General features: G+C 44.2%; 1 protein-coding gene across 1 annotated transcript; it reads left to right on the top strand.

The window, feature by feature from the left end:
* The first annotated feature begins 536 nt into the window (after nucleotides 1-536).
* Nucleotides 537-22,756, top strand: Dynlt2b (dynein light chain Tctex-type 2B). Its single transcript, XM_048346863.1, has 5 exons — nucleotides 537-754; nucleotides 5,498-5,631; nucleotides 11,916-11,985; nucleotides 21,133-21,196; nucleotides 22,624-22,756. Exons 1-5 carry the CDS (start codon nucleotides 630-632, stop codon nucleotides 22,669-22,671), a joined length of 441 nt encoding a protein of 146 aa, XP_048202820.1. The 5' UTR covers nucleotides 537-629; the 3' UTR covers nucleotides 22,672-22,756.
* Nucleotides 22,757-23,989: the final 1,233 nt, after the last annotated feature.

The raw sequence follows: 23,989 nt of genomic DNA, 5'->3' as shown, positions 1-23,989 counted from the left end.
AATTCAGGGCCGGTCACCTGGCTTTCTTGCTGGGCTGACGTCAGCACTTCAGTCACGCCCCCAGTCCAACCTTTGCCTCCTTCGCTTCTCTGCTCTGGCTGACTTAGAACCATGATCCATCGGATGCCAGCTGTGTAGCTAGAAATACAGGTGTCAGCCCCAGGCCCCAGGTTTCGAGCTCCTCTTTTCTCCTGCTTCAGCCTCCCAGGGAACCGATCTATACGTCCTTGGCTCAAGTGAAAGGTTTGGTCTTCGGGAGACCCCTGGAATAGAACCAGGGTCCTGCAGCCCGCCAGCTGAGTATCTGGGGCCATATTTCCTAAACTCGAAGTGCCTCCGGTTCCATTGAGTATTGGAGACCGCACGCGGTTACGAAGAGCTCAGGCGGGACAAGGCCTCGAGGCCTGGCGGGAAGCGAGGGCCGCTACACCCGGGCCGGCGGCCTCCCGGCATCGGCTGCGCAGGCGCCCGGAAGGCCGGGTGAAGGTCTGCAGCTCACCGAGTGGCTGTGAAGCTCACAGCCGGGTCACGTGAGGACCAAGGGCGGGGCCTGTTTCCCCGGCGACTCGGCAACCGGCCGGGCATTCAGCCCCGGCTGCCCCCAGCCGAGTAGCCTCGTCGTCCCGACCATGGCGAGTCGCCCGTCCTTCACAGTGGGCGCATCCCTCTCCTTGGGCGACGGGGCGCCGGAGGCTGAGAAGAATGCAGGGGAGTCCGAGAACACGTATATCCTGAGGCCAATTTTTCAGCAAAGGCGGGTAGTGGATGCGACGTGGTTGGGGGCGAGCAAAAGTTGTGGAGTCTGGCTCGGAGAGATTCCCGAGGTTGGGCGAGGAGCGCGCGGTGCTGGGGCTGGGGTCGGGATCGGGGTCAGCAGAGAGGGGCGGGGGACGAAGCGGAGAATGGGCGGGGCTACTGCCCGCGGGGAGTGGAGGACTGGGCGGAGTCGGTGTTGGGGTGGGCGGGGCTGGAACCCGCGGGGACGGGGCGGGGGGACTGGGCTGGGCTAGGCTACTGCCCCCAGGGTGTGGAGGACTGGGCGGAGTCGGTGTTGGGGTGGGCGAGGCTATTTCCCGAGGGGAAGGACTGGGTGGAGTTGCTGTGGAGGTGAGCTTGGAGTGGGAACCCGCGAGAAGGGGGGGGGGCGGTGATGAGTGGGTCGCCTCCGACCCAGCCGTCTGACTCTTGGGCTTCAGCGGGCAGTAGAGGAATGGGTCCCTGGTTAGGGTGCAGGGAAGACCTTAATCCGGTGCAGCAGGAATGGTTGACCTCTAAGACAACATGCACAAGGGAAATGGACAGAGTAGAAGCAGAAAAGAATGCGTTTTGGGACGCCGTGTTCCTAGAGCTCTGGTTTGCACACCTGTATTAGAATGCACTTAGTCCTGGCACTGGACGTATCCTTTAGACTGCCACCCTGACCCACTGTGGGAAGAGGGCAGTCATCTAGGTCTGCAGGATCCATCACGGCATCTTTACAAGAGAAAAAGATTTTTTTTTTTAATGTAGAGAAAAAGATTTTTTAAACACCCTTCAAGCTTGTCCCCTTGTTTTTAGGGTTTTTTTTTTTTTTTGTGTTTTTTTTGGCCAGTCCTGGGGCTTGGACTCAGGGCCTGAGCACTGTCCCTGGCTTCTTCTTGCTCGAGGCTAGCGCTCTACCACTTGAGCCACAGCGCCACTTCTGGCCATTTTCTGTATATGTGGTGCTGGGGAATCGAACCCAGCGCCTCATGTATAGGAGGCAAGCACTCTTGCCACTAGGCCATATCCCCAGCCCTGTTTTTAGAAAGCAGGAACTTTGGTTACATGTAATAACCATTTCATGTTTTTGTTGTTGTTGTTTTGTTTTGTTTTTCCCCAGTCCTGGGCCTTGGACTCAGGGCCTGAGCACTATCCCTGGCTTCTTTTTGCTCAAGGCTGGCACTCTGCCACTTGAGCCACAGCGCCACTTCGGGCGGTTTTCTGTATATGTGGTGCTGGGGAATCGAACCCAGGGCTTCATGTATGCGAGGCAAGCACTCTTGCCACTAGGCCACATCCCCAGCCCCTGTAATAACCATTTCATACAGCACTTTTCTCATGAATAAAACGGACATAAAATGCATCCAGCTGGGTGCCGGTGGTTCACTCCTGTAATCCTAACTATTCAAGAGGCTGAGATCTGAAGATCTTGATTTGGAACGAACCAGAAAAACAGGCCATGGAAACCATTATCTACAATAACAAAAAGAAGAGGGGCTGTGGCTCAAGCGGTAGTCCTGAGTGAAAGGCCAAGGGAGAGTGCCCAGACCTGGAGTTCAAGACCCAGTACAAAAAAAAAAAAAATGCTTTGTCTTCTTGGTTAAAGGTTCTAAATGCATAGAATGGTATTTAAATGGGTTTCTGTTGTAAAAACAGTGCAGAACAAGTTTAACAACAAATATATTTTATGTAAGAATAATCCTACGACCTCATATACACCTTAAACATTTTACAGAGAATTGAAAAGCATATGGAAAGGGCTATAGTATGTTTGTGAATGAAAAGACCTCATTTTGAACAGACCAAATTGTGGATTTGCGTGTGTGTATGTATGTGTGTACATGTGTGTGCCTCACATGACTGCTAAGCAAGCACTCTGCCACTGTGCTCCAAATATCTTTTTTCTTTTGTTGCCAGTCGTAGGGCTTGAACTCAGGGCCTGGGCACTGTCCCTTTGCTTCTTTTGCTCAAGGCTAGTACTATGCCACTTGAGCCACAGTACCACTTCCAGCCTTTTCTGTTTATGTGGTACTAAGGAATTGAACCCAGGGATTCATGCATTCTAGGCAAGCACTCTACCACTAAGCCACATTCCCAGCCCCCCAAATATCGTATACGTTTGTTGGTGATATGAGAGTGATCAGGAGAGAGAGCAAAGAAAATATTTTAGATGGATTCTGGGTGCTGTCTCTGAGCCTCTTTGTGCTCAAAGCTAGTGCTCTACCACATGAGCCACAGCACCACTTCCAAAGAAAATGTTTTAATTATATAATAAGGGACACAAGTACTACCAAAAGTCAAACTGCATTCAAAATTTCATGTTCAAAACTTGAAATATTCTAATAACCTGGCACATGTTAGACATATCAACTCATGGAAGAAACAGCCCTGGAAAGGAACCTAATGTTGTATAATAAATTCATCCAACTTGCTAATGGTGTTATTAGGGTAGTGGAATTACAAGAAGTTTCCCCTGTGTCTTAACTTAATAGCTCACTTATTTGGGGGTGAAGTTGTGGCTCAGCAGTAAAGAACCTGTCTTAAGTGTGAGAAGCTGAGTTTAAACTCCAGTACTACCCAAGAAAAAAATATTTTTCAGAACACTATTTATTGTACTAAATTTTGTTCTTGGAAATATAAATGAACAAAAATCCTTCTGTACTTGATGGTACATGCCTTTAAATTCTAGGTACTCTGGAGGCTGAGACAGGAGAATCTTGAGCTTGAGGCCAGGTTGGGCAAAGCTGTGGCCATACTCCGTCAAAGACAGAATACAAACAAAAGCTCTGGAGGCAAAAAGGTTACAGACTTCCCTGCCTGGGCTGGCTGTGAACTGAGATCCTCAGAGCTCAACCTCCTGGAACTACAGGTGTAATCCACTGGCACCTGACTGACTCTTTCTCTTTCTCTGTATCTTCCTTCCTTTCTTTTTTGGCAGTGTTGGGGATTTAATTTAGGGCATCACTCTCTATAGGCAAGAACTCTATTACTTGAGCCAAACCTCCAGCCCCTTTTTTGCTTTGGTTAATTTTAAGGTAGGGTCTCACGTTATGCCCAAGTGGCCTGGGTTGCAATCCTCCAACTTGTAGTTTGTGACTTGTGCTTTGTGGTGATAGCGGTGCGTAGCACACTGGGCCTAGCTATTGTGCTTCTTTCATAGCTGGGATAAATAGACACATACCATTTTGCTCAGTCATTGGCCTCAGATCATGGTCCCCTATCCCTGCCTCCTTAGCAGCTAAGATTATAAGCTTGAGCCACTGTGCCCAGCTTGAGTTACATTTCTGAGATAGATCCAGTCTAGGGGTGAGAAAAGATCTACTCAAGGTTTCCTGTTTGACATCCAGGTAGAATGTGTTGGTATTAAAATTAGGAGCATTGAGATATGATTTGTTTTGAGGCATTCTTATTTATTTACTTTCTAAAATTTTATTTTCAAAAAACTAAAATTTTCATTATTATAAAGGTGATGCACAGAGAGCTTACAGTTATATGTCAGGTAACGAGTACTTTTTTTTATTGTTTTCTTAGGTAACGAGTACTTTTTTTTTGTATGGCTGTGCCATGATTTTTTAAAATTTAATTTTTAATTGTTATAATAAAGGCGATAGACAAAAGGGTTACAGTTACATAAGTCATGTAGAGTACATTTCCTTTTTTTGTCTATCATGAGGTTTGATCTCAGAGCCTAAGTGCTATCTCTGAGTCTTTTCACTTAAAGCTAGTGCTCTACCACTTTGAGCCTCAGTGCCCCTTCTAGTTTTCTGGTGGTTAATTGGAGATATGAGTCTCATGGATTTTCCTTCCCAAGCTGGCTTTGAACCATGATTCTTTAGACCTCAGCCTCCTGAGTAGCTGGGATTACTGGTGTGAACCACTGGCGTCTGGCTTTTATATTATTTTTAAAATAATGAACAAATACAAAAAAGGAAGAACTTGAGGGTACTGAATGTAAAAAAAACTGGTGGCTCACAACTGTAATCCTACCAACTCTGAGATCAGGAGGATTGCATTTTGAGGCCAACACAAACATACAGGTGAGACCCCTCCCCCTCTCAACTAATAACTGAATGGTGGCACACACCTGTCATCCCAGCTATGTGGGAAGCTGAGATTGGGAGGATTGCTATTCCAGGATAACCTGAGCAGCAAAGTCTATCAGAGTCTATCTTTTTTTTTTGTTGTTGTTGTTGTTTTGGCCCGTCCTGGGCCTTGGACTCAGGGCCTGAGCAGAGTCCCTGGCTTCTTGCCGCTCAAGGCTAGTTCTCTGCCACCTGAGCCACAGTGCCCCTTCTGGCCGTTTTCCACATATGTGGTGCTGGGGAATCGAACCGAGAGCTTCATGTGTAGGAGGCAAGCACTCTTGCCACTAGGCCATATTCCCAGCCCCCAGAGTCTATCTTAACAGAAGAAGCTGGGCATTGTAGTATGTGCCTTTCATCCTAGTTATGACAGGAAGCTTAATATAGGTGAATTGTGGTCCAGTTGGAGGCTTGGGAACAAAGCAAGACCCTATCTCAAAAATAACCAATGTCCCTGAGTCTCTTATCTCCAATGAATTACCAAAAAATGTGGAAGTAGAGCTGTGCCAAAAGGGCTAGAGTTGTGGCTCAGAAGTAGAGTACTTTCCTAGCTAGTACAAGGCCTGAGTTCAAACGCCAGTACTAAACAAAAAGATAGGAACTTGAAGAAAGTCAAGATATACAGGTAGGCTGGAGTGTGGAGTTACTGATTAGTTGTTCAATTGTTTCATCAGGTTCAGGCCCTCTGTGGTCAAAGACTGTATCCATACTGTGCTCAAGGAGGAACTGACATATGCTGAGTACTCTCCAGAAGAAATGCCTCAGCTCACAAAACGTTTATCAGAAACCGTTAAAGATAAATTGAAAGGTAATGTAATAACTCACATGACTATTCCCTTCAAATACTCGTGTTGTTCATTTGTCCCAGACCCCATCTTAAAAAAGAGATGTCAACTGCGATTCTATTAAAGACAGTTTTCTCTTCAATGTCTACTTTTCTATAATTATTTCATGACTTTTACTAATGTAGGTGTTTTCAGATGGTGGGAAAGAGGGAAGATGTGAAATAAAACATAGAAGGGAACAATTGTCCAAGAGATCCGCATACTCAGAAAGGCCAGGAGGAAGTAAACTGGACATAGGGGCATATGCCTGTAATTCAAGCTGCTCTGGATGTGGAGGCAGGAGTTATTGAAGCAGGAGTATTGAGTTTAAGGCCACCTTAGGGAAAGGTAGTGAGAACCTATCTGAAAAACAAAATACAAGCAAAAGGGCTGTGGGTGTGGGTCAAGAGGTATAGCATTTGCCTGGTAAGCACACACTACTTTTTCCCATAGTTCTTGGCTGCATTTTTACCAGTCATTACTTCTCCAGCCTCTCCCACTACTGTCCTAGGCTGCCCTCAGTCTCTCTCTCCACTGAATTACTAACTGTCTCACTCAACCCTCCACTCTTGCCAAACTCTACACCTGCTAGGCTGGAAGTGTGGCTCAAATGGTAGCATGCCAACTGTGAGTAAGATGGCCAAGTGACAGCACAAGGCCCTGAGTTAAAATCTTGATACTGGTGCATGTGTGTGCACACACACACACAAAACCCTTTTTTGCATGCCACAAAAATAGATTTTCTGAAGCAGGTGCCATGTAAATAAATGCCCTAGCACCTCACAGTACTGCAGTCAAATGCAATTGTAAGTATTCTCGGGAAGTTTACTCCCTGATCAGCAGAGCATATATTCAAGACCTGCAGTTAGCTTATGCGCTGCAGTGCTCTAAGCTATTTTCATGGCTATGAGGGAGGCATAGAGACAGACAGGAAGGGATGGGATGGCCTGTCATTGCAGCTCTCAGGAGGAAGAGGCTGGAGTTCAAGACCATCTTTGGGCCACATAGCCAGACCTTGTCTCCAAAAAACTAAAACCCAAACAAAGCAACAACATCAAAAGACAGGAAGGCATTTTTGGGGTTCTACATAAGAACTGCATTAAGCAGTCAATTAGCAGTCTCTGATAGCCTGTGTAAATAAATGGGGTCTCTGTTCATGGTGTTTGGAGGGCCCAGTGGCAAGGAAAAACCAGAACCCAAACCTAATAGTGTTTCAATGAACTCAGCTGGAGAAAAGAAAGCCCTGCAGGATCCAGAGGACACGACTTTCTAGTGGCTTTCCTTCCAGGGAAGCTCCTACATGGACTCCCAGTGCTCCGCACCATCCAAGCCTGTCATCTGCTGCTCATGCTTGATGCTTCATACCATAGTGTGTGTGTGTGTGTGTGAGTGTGTGTGTGCTCGTTCTGAGACTTGAACTCAGGGCCTGGGCACTGTCCCTGAGCTCTTCAGCTAAAGGATAGCACTCTACCACTTGAACCACAGCACCACTTCTGGTTTTCTGGTGGGTAACTAGAGATAAGAGTCTCACAGACTTTCCTGCCCGGGCTGGCTTTGAACCTCAATCCTCATATCTCAGCCTCCTGAGTAGCTAGGATTACGGGCGCAAACCATCAGTGCCTGGCCTTGCTTACTTTTGTATAATTTAATATTTTTGTAAAAGTAATACACACAGCCAGGCACTGGTGGCTCATGCCTGCAATCCCAGTTACTCAGATGGCTGAGATCTGAGGATGATGGTGCTAAGTTAGCTCGGGCAGAAAAAGCACTGTGAGACTCTTACCTCCAGTTAACCACTCAAAAACCAGAAGTGGCACTGTGACTCAGAGTGGAAGAGTCCCAGCCTTAAGCAAAAGCACCTAGGTCTTGAGTTCAAGCCCCACAACCCAAACAAACAACCCCTCTACATTCATAGTAATCAAACCAGACAATAACAATGTACTTATCATTTAAGAAATTATATAAAATATGATCAAAGATAACAACTTAACATTTTGATCTATGTTATTTTCCCGAGTTGATTTTTAATTTTTAGGAATTGACAAAACACAGAAATGTACGAAGAAGAAATCCCATGTATCTTTTTTTAAAATCAGAATTAAGCATTCTTAATATTTTAGTTTTCTTTTTTGTTTTTGCCAGTCCTGGGGCTTGAACTCCAGGCCTGAATACTGTCTCTAAGCCTCTCTGTGCTTAAGTTGAATGCTCCACCATAGCACCACTTCTGGCCTTTTCTGTTTATGTGGTGCTGAGGAATTGAACCAGGACTTACTGCTTGCTAGGCAAACACTCTACCACTAAGCCACCTTCCCAGCCCTACTCCAGCCTTCTTGAAGGATGTATTTGTATGAAATACCTTTTTTTATCTCTTCATTCAGAATTCGTGTTTATGTTTGACTGTGAGTTTCTTGGAGACAACAAAATGGTTGGATTCTGTTTTTTGATCCAATCTGTTACTCTCCATCTTTTGGTTGAGGAGTTGAATCTGTTGATGTTTGTTACTATGGAAAAATGTCATGTTTCTTGCTATTTTGCTATTTTCCTGTAGTTTGCTTCTTTCCTCTTCTTGTGTTTACTAGTCTGCTAGTGATTTCTTAAAAAATAAATCCCGTTTATTTTATTTTATTATTTATTTATTTTTTGCCAGACCTGGGCCTTGGACTCAGGGCCTGAGCACTGTCCCTGGCTTCTTTTTGCTCAAGGCTAGCACTCTGCCACTTGAGTCACAGCGCCACTTCTGGCCATTTTCTGTATATGTGGTGCTGGGGATCGAACCCAGGGCTTCATGTATACGAGGCAAGCACTCTTGCCACTAGGCTATATCCCCAGCACCTCCCGTTTATTTTTTTGTTTTATTTTTGTTGCCAGTCCTGGGGCTTGAACTCAGGGCCTGAGCACTGTCCCTGGCTTCTTTTTGCTCAAGGCTAGCACTCTACCACTTGAGCCACAGTGCCACTTCTGGCATTTTCTATATATGTGGTGGTGAGGAATTGAACCTAGGGCTTCATGTATATGAGGCAAGCACTCTTGCCACTAGGCCATATTCCCAGCTGGCTTTGTTTTCTTCAGGTTGTATGCTTCCCTTTCGTATCCTTTGGAGTGTTGGTTTGGTGTTCATGAATTGCTTTAGCCTTTGTTTGCCATGAAAGGTTTTAGTTTCTTTTGGGAGATTTTGTACAATATCCTGAATTCATGCTTCACCACATGAAATGTACTTCCCACCTACAGATTAAACAATTTACCAGTCTGCAGCCTTTACTTTCATCAATGAGGATCACTTGTTTTATTGTCCATATCGCTTTTTTTTTTTCTTGCTCCATACCCAAGCTGGCCTTCAATCTGAGATCCTCCTACTTTTTGCCTCCCGAATTCTGGGAGTATAGGTGTGTGGCATCTTTCCCAGCTCACCTTTTACAAATTTTCATTCTTGTGCTTTCTTCTATCCCCTTAGGAGTTTGCTTCTGTCTAGATTGCATGTTGATAAGAATTTTCACGGGGGGAGGGGGCAATGAGGGACGAGGTAACAAACAGTACAAGAAATGTATCCAATGCCTAATGTATGAAACTGTAACCTCTCCGTAATTCAGTTTTTTTTGTAATTTATTTATTAATTAAATGTTTGACAAGGTGTTGTGCAAAAAGGGTACAGTTCCATAGGAGGGCAGTGTGTACATTACTTGTGATATCTTACATCTTGTTTTTCTTTCCCTTCCCTAGGTTGGTAGACATATACAATATACAATGTACCAAGAACATATACAATAGCCACGTGGCCTACACCAAAGAAAATTCGCCTAGGGCTTTAAATGTAATGTCGACAATAGACAATATGTCAACAATGGTCTTATATGAACATACATACATAGCTTTTGAGCTATTGTGATCCACTGAGAGGTCAATTTTTGACCTTTATATGTTGAGTGGTTGTTTGGTTTTAGTTACATAGTGTAGGGTCGCTGACCCAAACCTGTGGGAAATACCATTTGACAAGAAGTTTTTGGTTTCACAGACCTGGTCTCTACTACCTCCCCCTCCTCCCACCTTAACAGTCATATATCATGCCCCTTTGTTTTCTGTGTTCTAGACTTGTCTTGCTCAACATTATTTGTTCAAATTCTGACCATTTCCCTGCGAATACCAATGTTTCACCGTTTCTAATCGCTATGTAGTATTCCATTGTGTATAGGTACCATATTTTTTGGATCCATTTGTCTGTGGAGGGGCATCTGGGTTCTTTCCATATTTTGGCTATTGTGAATTGTGCAGTGATAAACATGGAAGTGTAAATGTCTTTTTGATATCTTGGGACCTGCTGTTCAGGATAGAAGCCTAGGAGTGGTATGGCTGGGTCATAGGGAAGGTCTATGTTAAGCTTTTTGAGAAACCGCCATACTGTTCTCCAAAGTGGTTGTACTAATTTGTACTCCCACCAACAATGGAGAAGGGTTCCTCTTTCCCCGCACTCCCTCCAGCATTTGTTGTTGCCTGAGTTCAGAGTATAGGCCATTCTAACTTGAGTGAGGCGGTATCTCAGTGTTTTTATTTGCATTTCTACTGCCAGGGATGTTGAACATTTCCTCATATGTTTCTTTTGCCATTTTTATCTCTTCTCTTGTGAAGTCTCTCTTTAGCTCCTTTGCCCATTTCCTAATTGGTTTACTGGGCTTGGAGGGGCTTAGTTTTTTGAGTTCTCTGTAGATGACAGATATTAGGCCTTTGTCTGTTGCTGTGCTGGTAAAGATCCTTTCCCATATGGTTGGCTGTCTTTCTGTTTTGGTGGCTATGTCCTTAGCTGTGCAGAGACTTTTTAATTTGTAGTAGTCCCATTTGTCGAGTCTCTCCCTTATTTGTTGTGCTCCTGGGACTCTATTCAGGAAGTTCCTTCCTGTGCCTATAAGTTCTAGCGTCTTTCCTACTCTATCCTTCAGTAGTCTGTAATTGTTTGATAATAAAAATAAATAAATAAATAAAATAAAAAAAAAAGAATTGGGGCTGGGGATATGGCCTAGTGGCAAGAGAGCTTGTCTCATATACATGAGGCCCTGGGTTCAATTCCCCAGCACCACATATACAGAAAATGGCCAGAAGGGGCGCTGTGGCTCAAGTGGCAGAGTGCTGGCCTTGAGCAAAAAGGAAGCCAGGGACAGTGCTCAGGCCCTGAGTCCAAGGCCCAGGACTGGCCAAAAAAAAAAAAAGAATTTTCAGGCCTTTGTTTCTTCAGCTGTCCAGCTGATGGGGCAAGCAGGTATACCCCAGACATTATTACTCCTGCTTTTCGACATCAGTGAACAGCTCCATTTCCTTAAGATCTCTTGCTCTTTTGCCTTTATACATGCTCAGTATATTCTCAGTAGAATGGATACAAATTGACCTGGTAAATTCTCACTTGTTCCTCGAGACTCAGCCCACTGATCTGTGACATCCGCAGGCAGCCTCTTCTAGTCACCTCTTTCCACTGCCCAGATAGAGACAAAAGCGGCAGCTCCGGCCTCTCACGCACCTTAGCATGTCAACCTGAATGGCTACTATGTGGCAATTTCACTGAGTTTTTTTTATGTGATTGTGACTTCTTTACTACTATGAGTTTTCTAAGGACAAAGGATATCTTATTGATCTCTGCAACCCCAGGCCTAGGACGACACAGGGAAAGGAGAGGGAAGCAAAGGTTTACTTAGAGACCATCAAGTGTAGCTACTAGTCTGGGTGTTCTGTAGATTGCTATACCTTATCTCACCTAACTTCACAACTGCCTAGGCAGGTAGGAATATTCCCCTTTAACAGATGAGGGAACTTTTTTCTTTCTTTCTTTTTTTTTTTTTTTGTCAGTCCCAGGGCTTGAACTCAGGGCTTGGATGCTGTCTCGCTGAGCTCTTTTGATTAAGGCTAGAGCTCTACCACTTTGAGCCACAGCTCCACTTTGTTTTTGAGTAGTTAATTGGAGATGAATTTCAAAGACTGTCCTGCCCAGTCTGGCTTTGAACCGTGATCCTCAGATTTAAGCCTCGTGAGTAGCTAGAATTATAGGCTGACCCACCAGTGCCTGGTGATGAGTGAACTCAAACAGAAGAGTTAGGTAAGTTCTCCACACTTTCCTCTTGGTTACGTTGACTTTTAGAGTCTAGTTACTGGCCTCTGATTCTCAGCTTCCTATTATTTCCACAAGTACCTGTGGACTCAATGTCTGTTTGGATGATGTGCCTTTAAGCAAATTTGCATGCAGTTTTGTTAAATGCTTGCTAATAGGTAACTTTCTTTCTTTTCTTTCTAGACATGGGATTTGACCGATATAAAATGGTGGTGCAAGTACTCATTGGGGAGCAAAGAGGTGAAGGAGTGTTGTGAGTAGTCCTTCTCATCTTTCATTTTACTTCATGTGTGTTGCTTAGGAGGCAATCCAGTATGATCGTGTCAGTGAGGACAGCTGGATCCTGATGTGGTCTTGGTACTGAATAATAGGTAGACAGTGTGGGGGAGCTCTGCCAGGTAACTAATTCTTCACAGTTTCTATGGCCTAACAAGTGTGTCAGGTTTTGCGTTGTGTGCTTCCATAGACAATGGGGGATAATGTGCCTGTGTTTCTCCTGTATTCCTTATTTTTGCCCAGCTTTTGATTTTTATCACACTCAGACTTTTTTTTTTAAGTTACTTGTAACCTTATTGGCATACTTTATCCCTCCTGCCTTGTTTTCAGTCAAGGTCTTGCTATGCAGCCTAGGCTCCTGGTAAACTCAGGATCTTCTTGCCTCCACCACCCCAGTGCTGGGATTATAGGTATATACCACCAGGCTGAGCTAATAGCTGTTCCTTCAGCTCTTGTTCTTGGCTAGTCTTAACCTTTGCTCTGGTTATTGGATCATATATCAGTTATCTAACTTGTTTTGCTAACTCCTTTTTCTGCCTTATTGGCTTCAGTTTGGTCCCTGCATCCCCAGCTGCGAGATTTAAGGCTCTGTTCTTGGTGCTTTTTCAGTGAGTTCATTCATTCTCATGACCTCAAACTGTCACTTTTTTTTGGCCAGTTCTGGGCCTTGAACTCAGGGCATAAGCACTGTCCCTGGCTTCTTTTTGCTCAAGGCTAGCACTCTGCCACTTGAGCCACAGTGCCACTTCTGGCCGTTTTCTACATATGTGGTGCTGAGGAATCGAACCCAGGGCTTCATGTATAGGCGGCAAGCACTCTACCACTAGGCCATATTCCCAGCCCAAACTGTCATTCTTGTATGGTTGATCCTCAGATCTGTTTCCTGTCTTTTCCTATGCCTATTTGTAAGCTATGCCTAGTACAGTATTTTGTAAGAAAAGACTAAACAGTTTGTTAGATGAAATTTTCAAATACCCTATATAGATATTATGTTTTCTTTATAGACTACTAGCTCTGGCAGGCACTAGGATTATTTTGTGTCCTTATTTTATAGATGATGCTTATGTAAGGTTTACCTAAGCTTATCTATGTGGTTGGTGTCAAGGTCAATAAGAAGAGCCAGTGTTCTGACTCAGATAGGAGACTTAATCACAGTGCCCTGCACTCTTGGTGACAAGGCTACAGATTTCCTTACCACAGAGAATAAGAAATACTTGCTTTGAGAGAAACTCATCCATTTGAATCCCTCAGCTGCTGTGTCTTTAATAGCTTGAACAGCATATTCTATCTAGATCCATTCCATTTCATCAGTGGTTATAAGACAGTGACTAATCTCGTCTTTCTATGGTGCCCACTGGGGTTCCAGATAAGGCTTTTCTGCTGTATCTGTGCACATGGTCACATGTGGCTCAGTACCACGTTCACAGCCCTTACCAGAGAGAAGAGCACTGTTTTCCTGTTTTCAGCTGTGAGTCTAATTACACTGCACTTTTGAAATCAGTTTCTTTTTTTTCCTAATCACTTTATTTATTTATTTTTGCGCCAGTCCTGGGGCGTGGACTCAGGGCCTGAGCACTGTCCCTGGCTTCTTTTTTGCTCAAGACTAGTACTCTGCCACTTGAGCCACAGCGCCACTTCTGGCCATTTTCTATATATGTGGTGCTGAGGAATCGAACCCAGGGCTTCATGTATATAAGGCAAGCACTACCACTAGGCCATATTCCTAGCCCATTCCCTAACTACTTTAAAATGTGTATCTCTGTCATTTTCTGGCATATTTGTTTTTCTTTGTAGTTGTGTTCTGTTTGGGATTCTTCTTCAATCTGTGGGTGGATGTTTTATACCCATTTGGGAAAATGCTTTCACATTTTCTTTTAATTTAAATATACCGGGGCTGGGGATATAGCCTAGTGGCAAGAGTGCCTGCCTCGGATACACGAGGCCCTAGGTTCGATTCCCCAGCACCACATATACAGAAAACGGCCAGAAGCGGCGCTGTGGCTCAAGTGGCAGAGTGCTAGCCTTGAGCGGGAAGAAGCCAGGGACAGTGCTCAGGCCCTGAGTCCAAGGCCCAGGACTGGCCAAAAAAAAAAAAAAAAATAAATAAATAAATAAATATACCTTTTATTTTGCAATAAATTTATTTTTTTCTTATTTATTGTCAAAGTGATATACAGAAAGGTTACAGTTTCATACGTTAGGCATTGGGTACATTTCTTGTAGTTTGTTACCTCCTCCCTCATTCCCCCCTGTGGTAAATTTTTGTCGTTGCTTTTCATAGTCCATAGTTTATTCTGATTTTACTTTTCTTTTTTTTTTTTTTGAGACAAGGTATCACTACAAGAGCCAGGGCTTGCATTGACCTCTCTCCTTCTCCTTCTCCCTCCTTCCTTCTCCCTCCTTCTCCCTCCTCCTTCTTCCTCTTCCTTCTTCCTCCCCCTTCTCCTTCCTCCTTCTCTCTTCCTTCTTCTTCTTCCTTCTCCTCCTCTTTTTTTTCTTTTGTTGGTCGTGGGGCCTGAACTCTGGGCCTGAGCACTGTTCCTGAGCTCTTCAGCTGAATGCTAGTGTTCTACCACTTTGAGCCACAGCACCACTTCCAGTTTTCTGGTGGTTAATTGGAGATAAAGGTCTCATGGACTTTCCTGCGTAGGCTGGCTTTGAACCGTGATCCTCAGATCTTAGCCTTCTTGAGTAGCTAGGATTATAGGCATGAGCCGCCGGTGCCTGGCTTGCCTTGAACTCTTGACCCTACTGTTCCCATCTCCTGAGAGATGGTACTGCAGGTGTACACCACCTTTTCTTTTCTTTCTTCATTTTAGCTCTTTAGGATTTTCAACTAAGAGCCTGGAATGTTCAGTGGGATTCCCAAGCCCAGCAGATACTGACTTTTAGTCCTTAAGATTACATAAAACTTTGCTCATTATTTCATACGCTTTTCCTTGGAATACTGACAAATCAAGAGGTCAAAGCAGCAAATGGTATTTTAAAGTTACGCAGATCAGGAATCCAAAGTGGATTATGGTAAGATAAGAGGTGTTTGGGCTGGGAATGTGACCCAGTGAAAGAGTGCCTGCCTTTAAGGAAGCTCTGGGTTTGATTCCTCAGTACCACATAAACAGAAAAAGCCAGAAGTGGTGCTATGGCTCGAGTTGTAGAGCACTAGCCTTGTGCAAAAGAAGCTCAGGGGCAGTGCCCTAGGCCCTGAGTTCAAGCCCCAGGACTGGCAAAAAAAAAAGATAAAGATGTCAGCAAAACCAAGGAATTCAGACTGCATTCCTTCTGGAGGCTCTAGGGAAGACTGTTTCCTTGGCTCTTCATTTACAAGTCACCTGCATGGCCTGGCTTAGAAGCCCTTCATCTTCCAAGCCAACACCACTGCATCTGCAAGCTTTTCCATGATTCTGTGTGTGCATGCGCGGTCCTGAGAGTGAACTGAGATCCTTACATTACTGAGATATTATTTATTTTGATTTTGATTTTTGTATTAGTAGTGAGACAAGCTTGAACTTGAGGCCTCATACTCTTGTTTGGCTTTTCTGCTCAAGGCTGGCACTCTACCACTTGAGCCACAGATTCATTTCTTGCTTTTTGCTGGTCAACTGGAAATAAAAGAGTCTCCTGGGCTTTCTTGCCAGGGTTGGCTTTGAACTTCTATCTTCAGATCTCAGCCTCCTGAGTAGCTAGGATTACAGGTACGGGCCAGCAAGGACCGGCTTATTTTCCTTTTTGAGACAGGATCTTGTGGTGTACCTCAGGTTGGCCTTAAACTTCCTCCTGCCTCAGCCTCCTGCATGCTGGGATTACAGGTATGGCCACTATTCCCAGCTCTCAAATCCTTAACTTATTCCAACATCTAGCTGCATAGTTTTTTCCTGTGTAATAAAACACATTCATAGAATTAAGAATGTGAAGCATTATATTGTCTAACACACTTAGCTTTTTAAAATTCTGCACCAAGTTACAGAATGCAGGACATCTTAAAGAAAAAAACCGGGGCTGGGAATATGGCCTAGTGGCAAGAGTGCTTGCCTTGTATACACAAAGCCCTGGGTTCGATTCCCCAGCACCATATACAGAAAATGGCCAGAAGTGGCGCTGTGGCTCAAGTGGTAGAGGGCTAGCCTTGAGCAAAAAGGAAGCCAGGGACAGTGCTCAGGCCCTGAGTCCAAGCCGAGAGAGAGAGAGAGAGAGAGAGAGAGAGAGAGAGAGAGAGAGAGGAGAGAGAGAGAGAGAGAGAGAGAGAGAGAGAGAGAGAGAGAGAGAGAGAGAGAGAGAGAGAGGGAGAGAGAGAGAGAGAGAGAGAGAGAGAGAGAGAGAGAGAGAGAGAGAGAGAAAAGAAAAAGAAAAAAACCTACCATGAGAAAGGTTTAGTTCTATTCTGACCCATTTATCTTGGTCCCTCCAGACTCCAAATTTCTCTCTTCCTTTGAGAGAGTCCTGCTGGGTTCTTTTCTTCACCTAGGCAAAGCCAAAATTCTCAGCCTCTTTCTATGCCCAGAACTGGCAAAGAAGGCTTGGGGAGAAAAAGTCTGCTGTGGAATAGTAGCTTGCCTCTATTCATTTCTTCATGAAATTTTGGCTACTTTTGGTCTGCTTGCTTATATAGCTCTCTGATATTTCATCCAGATTTCTTAAAAGATCTCAGTGGAAGCAATTAGCCTACTACAAAGGCTCTTCTACCATACCTAAGGACCTTTGGACTGTGTGTGTGTGTGTGTGTGTGTCCTTGGGCTTGAACTCAAGGCCTACTAACTGTCCCTGAACATCTTTTGCTCAAGGCTAGCACTCTACCACTTGAGCCACAGCTCAACTTCCGGCTTTTCTATTTATGTGGTACTGAAGAATCGAACCCAGGGCTTCACGCATGCTAGGCAAGCGCTCTACCACTAAGCCACATTCCCATTCCCTAGACTTAACTTTTATATATAAATGTATGTGTAAGTATGCATGTATAGTGTATGCACACAGCATGCTTCCTGGTATGTACAAAGTTTTCTGTATGACCCAGAGGTGGTTTCTAATGAACATCTCTAACCCCAGACCTGGAGTTGGCCATTTGTCCCTTTTACAGGGAAATGGTATGAAGAGACCAGGGTTTAAAGACAAGGACTGTGTTATGCAAATCTTTGTTTTCTTCATACACAGCATTTTGACTGATCTATATAATTGGTACTCAACAAATGTTTGTTAACACACCTTTACCTTTGTGCTTTCCTGCTTTGCTTATGGCTTCTGTCAGTCCTGCCTTTTCTTCTCTCCAATTTCTTTAAACTTGTGTGGAGCTGTTACAAATATCAAACATTACTTAACTTGGAGGCTGAGACATTAAATTATTTTAACCCCAATAAGTTATGAATGAGCAATAGGCACAATTATTCTTTTAAAGTTTGTTACTTTTTCCCAATTTAACTAGAAATTATTTGATTTGTGTTGTGCACACACATTTGCCAGTCCTGGAGCTTGAACGCGGGGCCTGGGCTCTGTCCTTAAGCTTCTTTTGCTCAAGGCTAGTACTCCCACCACTTGAACCACAAAGCCATTTTCAGCTTTTTCTGTTTATATGGTACTGAGGAATCAAACCCAAGGCTTCATGCATACTAGGAAAGCACTCTAATACCACTAAGCCACATTCCCAGCCTAATATTTTTGACTGGATAATTAAGTCTGTTAATTTTACTTCATATTTGTTAGTGCTGCAGTTTGGAAATTGATGAAACTTTTGGAAAATAAAGTATGAAGCCAGGTGTAGTGGCAAACACCAGTTAATCCCCGAATTCAAGAGGCTAAGGTGTAGGAAGTTGCAAGTTTGAGGCCAGCCTATTTTATATAGTGGACCTTGTTCCTTTGCCTCCCCTGCCCAAAAGAGGGAAAACCTTATGAAGTGGGAGCACAGTGGCATGCGCCTATAATCCTAGCTTCTTTGTTTCCAGTGCCCCCCCCTTTTTTTTTTGCCAGTCCTGGGCCTTGGACTCAGGGCCTGAGCACTGTCCCTAGCTTTTTTTTTGCTCAAGGCTAGCACTCTGCCACTTGAGCCACAGCACCACTCCTGGCCGTTTTTTTCTGTATATGTGGTGCTAGGGAATTGAACCCAGGGCTTCATGTATATGAGGCAAGCACTCTTGCCACTAGGCCATATTCCCAGCCCCTAATCCTAGCTTCTTATGGAGGCTGAGCCAGAAGGATCCTTTGAATCTAGGGGTTTGGGGATTCCTAATTTTTTGGTGCCAGTCCTGTGGCTAGAAATCAGAGCCTGGGCACTGTCCCTGAGCTTTTATGCTCAAGTCTAGTCCTCTGCCACTTGAAGTACAGTTTCATATCTGGCTTTCTTTTAAAAATTGAGTTTAAGTTACTACATATATTTCACAGTACACATTTTAACCTTCACAATGATGAAAATTATTCTACTCTACATAACTTGGAATCTATGAACTTTAACAATAAAACCATTTTCTCCATTTCAGGTGATAGGTATATTACTTTCTTTTTGTTTACTAACATCTGTTCCCTCTTTCACTCTCATTCCCTCCTTCCCATCCCCACACAAGATGCTTAGTTCACTTTCATCAATGTCCGATGTAGCTGAAAGTCCCCTCTGCTATATTATTATTTTCACCCACTTTCCACTCATTCTGTGCCCTCCTCCCAGCTTCCCTAGGGTGTGCTAGTGTATACCTCATATATGAGGTATGGAATAGAGTCATCTAAAAATAGGACATTTTCAGATGAGGACCTTTTTTCCTTATCTTTGGGGTTCTAACAGGTACTTGGGTCTTTTTCCCATGGCTGTCCTCTCTTGTTTTTACTGTATTTTGGTATCTTGAGTCCTGTTCGCTTTGTTCTATCTCATTGCATTTTAAATCTAACACCCACATATCAGGGAGATCATAGGCTGTTTGTCTCTCTGTTCTTGGCTTACCTCACTCAACATGATTTGTTCTAGTTCCAGCCATTTCCCAATGAATGCCATTATTTTATCCTTTCTAATGGCAGTGTAAAATTCCATTGTATATAGGTACCACATCTTTTTTTTCCAGTCCTGGAGCTTGAACTCAGGGCCTGAGCACTGTCCCTGGCTTCTTTTTGCTCAAGGCTAGCACTCTGGCACTTGAGCCTGAGCACCACTTCTGGCCATTTTCTATATATGTGGTGCTGAGGAATCGAACCCAGGGCTTCATGTATACAAGGCAAGCACTCTTGCCACTAGGCCTTATTCCCAACCCGGTACCACATCTTTTGAATCCATTCGTCTTTAGTGGGGATCTGGGTTGTTGTTTCCATTCTTGGCTATTGTGAACAGTGCAGCAATGCACATGGAAGTGCAGGTGTCCTTGTCCTATCCTGGTTCCTGTTGCTCAGGATAGATGCCTAGGAGTGTTATGGCTGGGTCGTAGGATATGTCTATGCTTAGTTTTTTGAGGGACCTCCAGACTGCTTTCCAGAGTGATTTACATTCCCACCAGCAGTGCAGTAGGGTTCCTCTTTCTCCACATCCCTGTCATATCTGGCTTTTTGCTGGCTAATTGGAGATAAGCCTCAGACTACCCTGCCCAGCTGCAAACTGCGATCTTCAGATCTCAGCTTCCTAGTAGCTAGGATTATAGTCATGAGCCACTAGTGTCCAGCTTCCATTTTTTATTTTGAGTAACTTTTTTTTCTTACTTAAGAAGTGGGGAGAGAGTAGAATGGCCAGTGAGAGCATTTACAGGGAGCATAGCATCCTGTAATGAGAGAAATCTAGATTTAGTTTGAAGACTGAATTTTAGTTCAAAGTTCACCATTTTCTTTTCTGGGACTCAATAAAATGATCAAGTTGGACAGAACCATCTCCTGGGGTCCTTTGTAGATCTTGTAAAGAAAGAATTGTACAGGAATTGAGCTCACTGAAAGTCACATACAAGTGTCTTAACAATATAAGATATAAGGCCCACCCCAGGAAAGGGCTCCATGCAGATGCCTCCCCCCACCCCTGTAATGGAGCGGAGACTTAGACAGGCTTGTTGGGAGGGGGTGGGGAATCTGCATGGAGCCCTCTCCTGGTGTGGACCTTACAAACAGAAGTAAACTATAGCAAAGCTCTACCCAGAGTATGAAAGATATTGATCTCTGCAGATCAAGGCTAGCACATGCAACAACTTAAATCTCCTTTTGACAAAAAGATGGACATAGCTAGGCACTGGTGGCTCATACCTATAATACTAGCTACACAGGAGGTTGAGATTTGAAGATCACAGTTTAAAGTCAGCCAGGGCAGGAATGTCTGTGAGACTCTTACCTTCAATTAACCACCCAAAAAGCCAAAGTGGAGCTAGGCTCAAGTGGTAGAGCACTAGCCGATAGAGCTCAGGGAAAGCCGCAGTTCCTGAGTTCAAGCCCCATGACTGGCACTATATTAAGAAAAAAAAAAGAAGCTGGACATGATGGTACATACACATCGATAATCTTAGCCAAACAGGAGGCAAACATAGGATCAAGGTTGAAGATTGGCCCTAGACAAAAGTATGAGACCCTATCTGAAAAATAACTAAGTAAAAAGGTCAGAGGTGTGGCTCAAGTTGTAGAGCACTTGACTAGTAAGCATTAGAGTTCAAACTCCAAAACTATAACAAAACAACAACAAAAAGATATTGACCCTTGTCATCAGGCAGCCCATTGGGATCTGGGGTCTGAGGCTGCTAGAGCTCTAGTGCTGGTCAAGTTGAGCTACGAGCAGCCTCACTGACTGTCATAGTTACCCAACATATTCTACCATAAAAACATGATTTTTCTCTGCAGGCTGATCCATGGAAAGGTTTGGAAGCACTGATCTATAAGGATGTATGAAGGAGACTGGGAATGTGGCTTAGAGGTAGAGTGCTTGCCTACCATGCATGAAGCCCTGGGTCCAATTCCCTAGTACTACATTAACAGAAAAAGCTGGAAGTGGTGGTGTGGCTCAAGTGGTGGTAGAATGTTAGCCTTGAGCACAGAGAGGCTCAGGGACAGAGCCCTGGCTCTGAGTTCAAGCCTGGGACTGGGAAAAAAACAAAAACAAAAACGTGTGAAGGAAAAAACTTGATTTTGGCAGATAAATGAAGTTCAGATGCTTGCTTTATTGTTGATAATTCTTCCTTCTCTGGCTTTTTAGCATGGCTGCCCGATGTTTCTGGGATGCTGACACTGACAACTACATTCACGATGTTTTCATGAATGTAAGTCTCTGGGGAAACCTTTTCTCCTTTACTGGGAAATGAGGACATTTCAGGCCAATCTGCTTAATATTTAGTAAAATGAAAGGATGCCAGCTGGGCAATGGTGGCTCACACCTGAATTCCTAGCTACTCAAGAGGCTGAGATCTGAGGATCATAGCAGCCAGCCAGGGCAGGAAAAGTCCATAAGATTCTTATCTCCAATTAACCACCAAAAAGCCAGAAGTAGAGCTGTGTCTCAAGTAGCAGAGCACCAGCCTTGAGCAAAATTAAGCTCAGGCCCTGAGTTCAAGTTCTAGTAGCAGGCGCCTCCTCCCCGCCCCCCCGCCCATGCCAGGATACTTTATTTATTTACTTATTTAGCCAGTCCTGGGCCTTGGACTCAGGGCCTGAGCACTGTCCTGGCTTCTTTTTGCTCAAGGCTAGCACTCTGCCACTTGAGCCACAGTGCCTCTTCTGGCCGTTTTCTATATATGTGGTGCTGGGGAATTGAATCCAAAGCTTCATGTATATGAGGCAAGCACTCTTGCCACTGGGCCATATTTTCTATATATGTGGTGCTGAGGAATCGAACCCAGGGCTTCATGTATATGAGGCAAGCACTCTACCACTAGGCCATATTCCCAGCTCCACTTTATTATATTTTTAAGGAAGAGTCACTATGTAGTCCAGGCTGGCTATAAATTCTTGATCCTCCTGCACTAGCCTGTCCCTCATATTACAATCAATTATTAGTGCATTAGGTGTACATATTAATGGGCTTAATTGTAACTTTCCCTAATATGTACATATGTATAGTTTACTTTGATCATATCCTGCCCCCAAACTACCCTTAGTTACCTATTAATTACCCTCCATCTACCCTTTAGTAAGCAATTCTGTAATTATACCTAGGAGACCTAGAAAAGCTTTATTTCTTGAAGAAGGAAAAAGGCTTTATCACTGATATAAAGAGCTGGCAAGATGGTGCATGCCTGTAATCTAGCATTTGGGAGGCTAAAGCAGGAGAATTGAGAGTTTGAAGCCAATGTGGGCTATGTAATGAGACTTTAATTAAAAAGAAGAAGAGCCAGCACTGGTAGGTTGGGTCTGTAATCCTAGTAATTCAGGAAGGTGAGATCCGAGGACCTTGGTTCAAAGCCAGCCCAGGCAGGCAAATCAGTTATAATCTCTAATAAAGAAGCCAGAAGTGGATGTGTGGCTCCACTAGAGCACTAGCCTTGAGAAAAAAAAACAACAAATAACTGAACAAGAGTATTTGGCCCTAAGTTCAAGCTCCATTACTGGCACCAAAAAGAAAAATAGACAAAAACTGACAAAGCTCTGTCTAGGATGGTATTCATTTCAGTTGCCTATGCTTCCCTTTATTTCTGCATTAGTACTAACATTTTGGATTTCTATGTGTGTTTTTGTCCTGTTTGTTTTTTAGGACAGTTTATTCTGTGTTGTAGCAGCATTTGGGTGTTTCTACTATTGAATCTTTGAGAAAGCTGGGAAAGAAGAAATGTAAACTCTTTATATTGTTAAATATCTTGATAAAATAAAAATAAGTTGGCTCTTCAGCAACTAGAATCTGTTGTATTTTAGGCCTTATATTTTTAATATGTTATATATGTTCCCATTACATTTTGAAAACTGAGGGGAAAAATTCGAAAGGAATTGCCCCTGCTTTTTTTTTGTTTGTTTGTTTTCAATTGTTTAAAAACAACCAGCTGGGGCCAGGAGTTTGGCCTAGTGGTAGGTTGCTTGCCTAGCATGCATGAAGCTCTAGGTTCAATTCCTTGGTACCACATACACAGAAAAAGCCAGAAGTGGTGCTGTGGCTCAAGTGGTAGAGTACTAAACTTAAGCAAAAGGAGCCAGGTACAGTGCTCAGGCTCTGAGTCCAAGCCTCAGGACTGGCAACAACAACAAAAACCAACCAACTGTAAACATTTAGCAAACATTTCTATTTGCAGAGTTAGTTAAAAATACACCCAGTGTAATCCTCTGAAAAATTTCACACCTCGCATTACAGTTGTGTCATTCTGGTTGTGATTTTGAGAAGTACAGATTAATAGCTGCATTTATTCCACTAAGTTATATCATAGGTGTTTTTTTTGTTTGCTTATTGACTATTTCAAGTATTGCACTACTATAAAAATACAAAGAAATTTAGTTGTGCATCAGATTTTTCTTTAGATTATGAGTTATTGCCTTTCTCTCTGGGTTTTTGCTCAGTAATTGCCATTCTGTGGTTTAACCCGTTTATTAGCTTAAACGCCAGAGTTGGCTAGTGTCAAGGTCTGAGCTGTGTGAAGCTACGAATTAAGTTAAGCCCCGGAGACTTGGTTACTGCCTAACTCCCACTATCTCAGTCATGCTCTTCCCCCTCGGGCCTGGTGTCTTCCCCAGCATGGGGGGCAGCTGTTCTGTTCTACTCAGAAGGGAGGGAGGAACTCGGGATCTCGGCTTTCTCTCGGAAGCTCCAAGCAGACGCACACGTGTGCCCACCTTTCTTAGCCACTCTCAAGTCAGGCAGGTAGCCCTCCAAAGGCCTAGACGCATCCAAAGATTCTTTTACATCTTTCTTCACGGCGGTGCGCGGACTTGCCTTCCATGACGGAAACCAGGAAGCCGCTCCGCAGACGATCTGGCCAGGGAAAGCGCTCCAGCCGGGTGTTCCCCACCCGCGGCCCCGAACCCACGCCTGCCCCCGCCCGCGGCAGATCCTGAGCCGTGGCGTTCCGGAGGGCCAACCTGGCTACCCCAGCCCCCCGCGAGGCGTGTCCCGGCCTCGCGCGTTTCCGGCCGGG

Source organism: Perognathus longimembris, chromosome 5, assembly GCF_023159225.1.
Source record: "Perognathus longimembris pacificus isolate PPM17 chromosome 5, ASM2315922v1, whole genome shotgun sequence".
Classification (NCBI taxonomy): domain Eukaryota; kingdom Metazoa; phylum Chordata; class Mammalia; order Rodentia; family Heteromyidae; genus Perognathus; species Perognathus longimembris.
The sequence above is the reverse complement of the archived record's forward strand: the minus strand, read 5'-3'. Positions and strand labels throughout refer to the sequence as shown.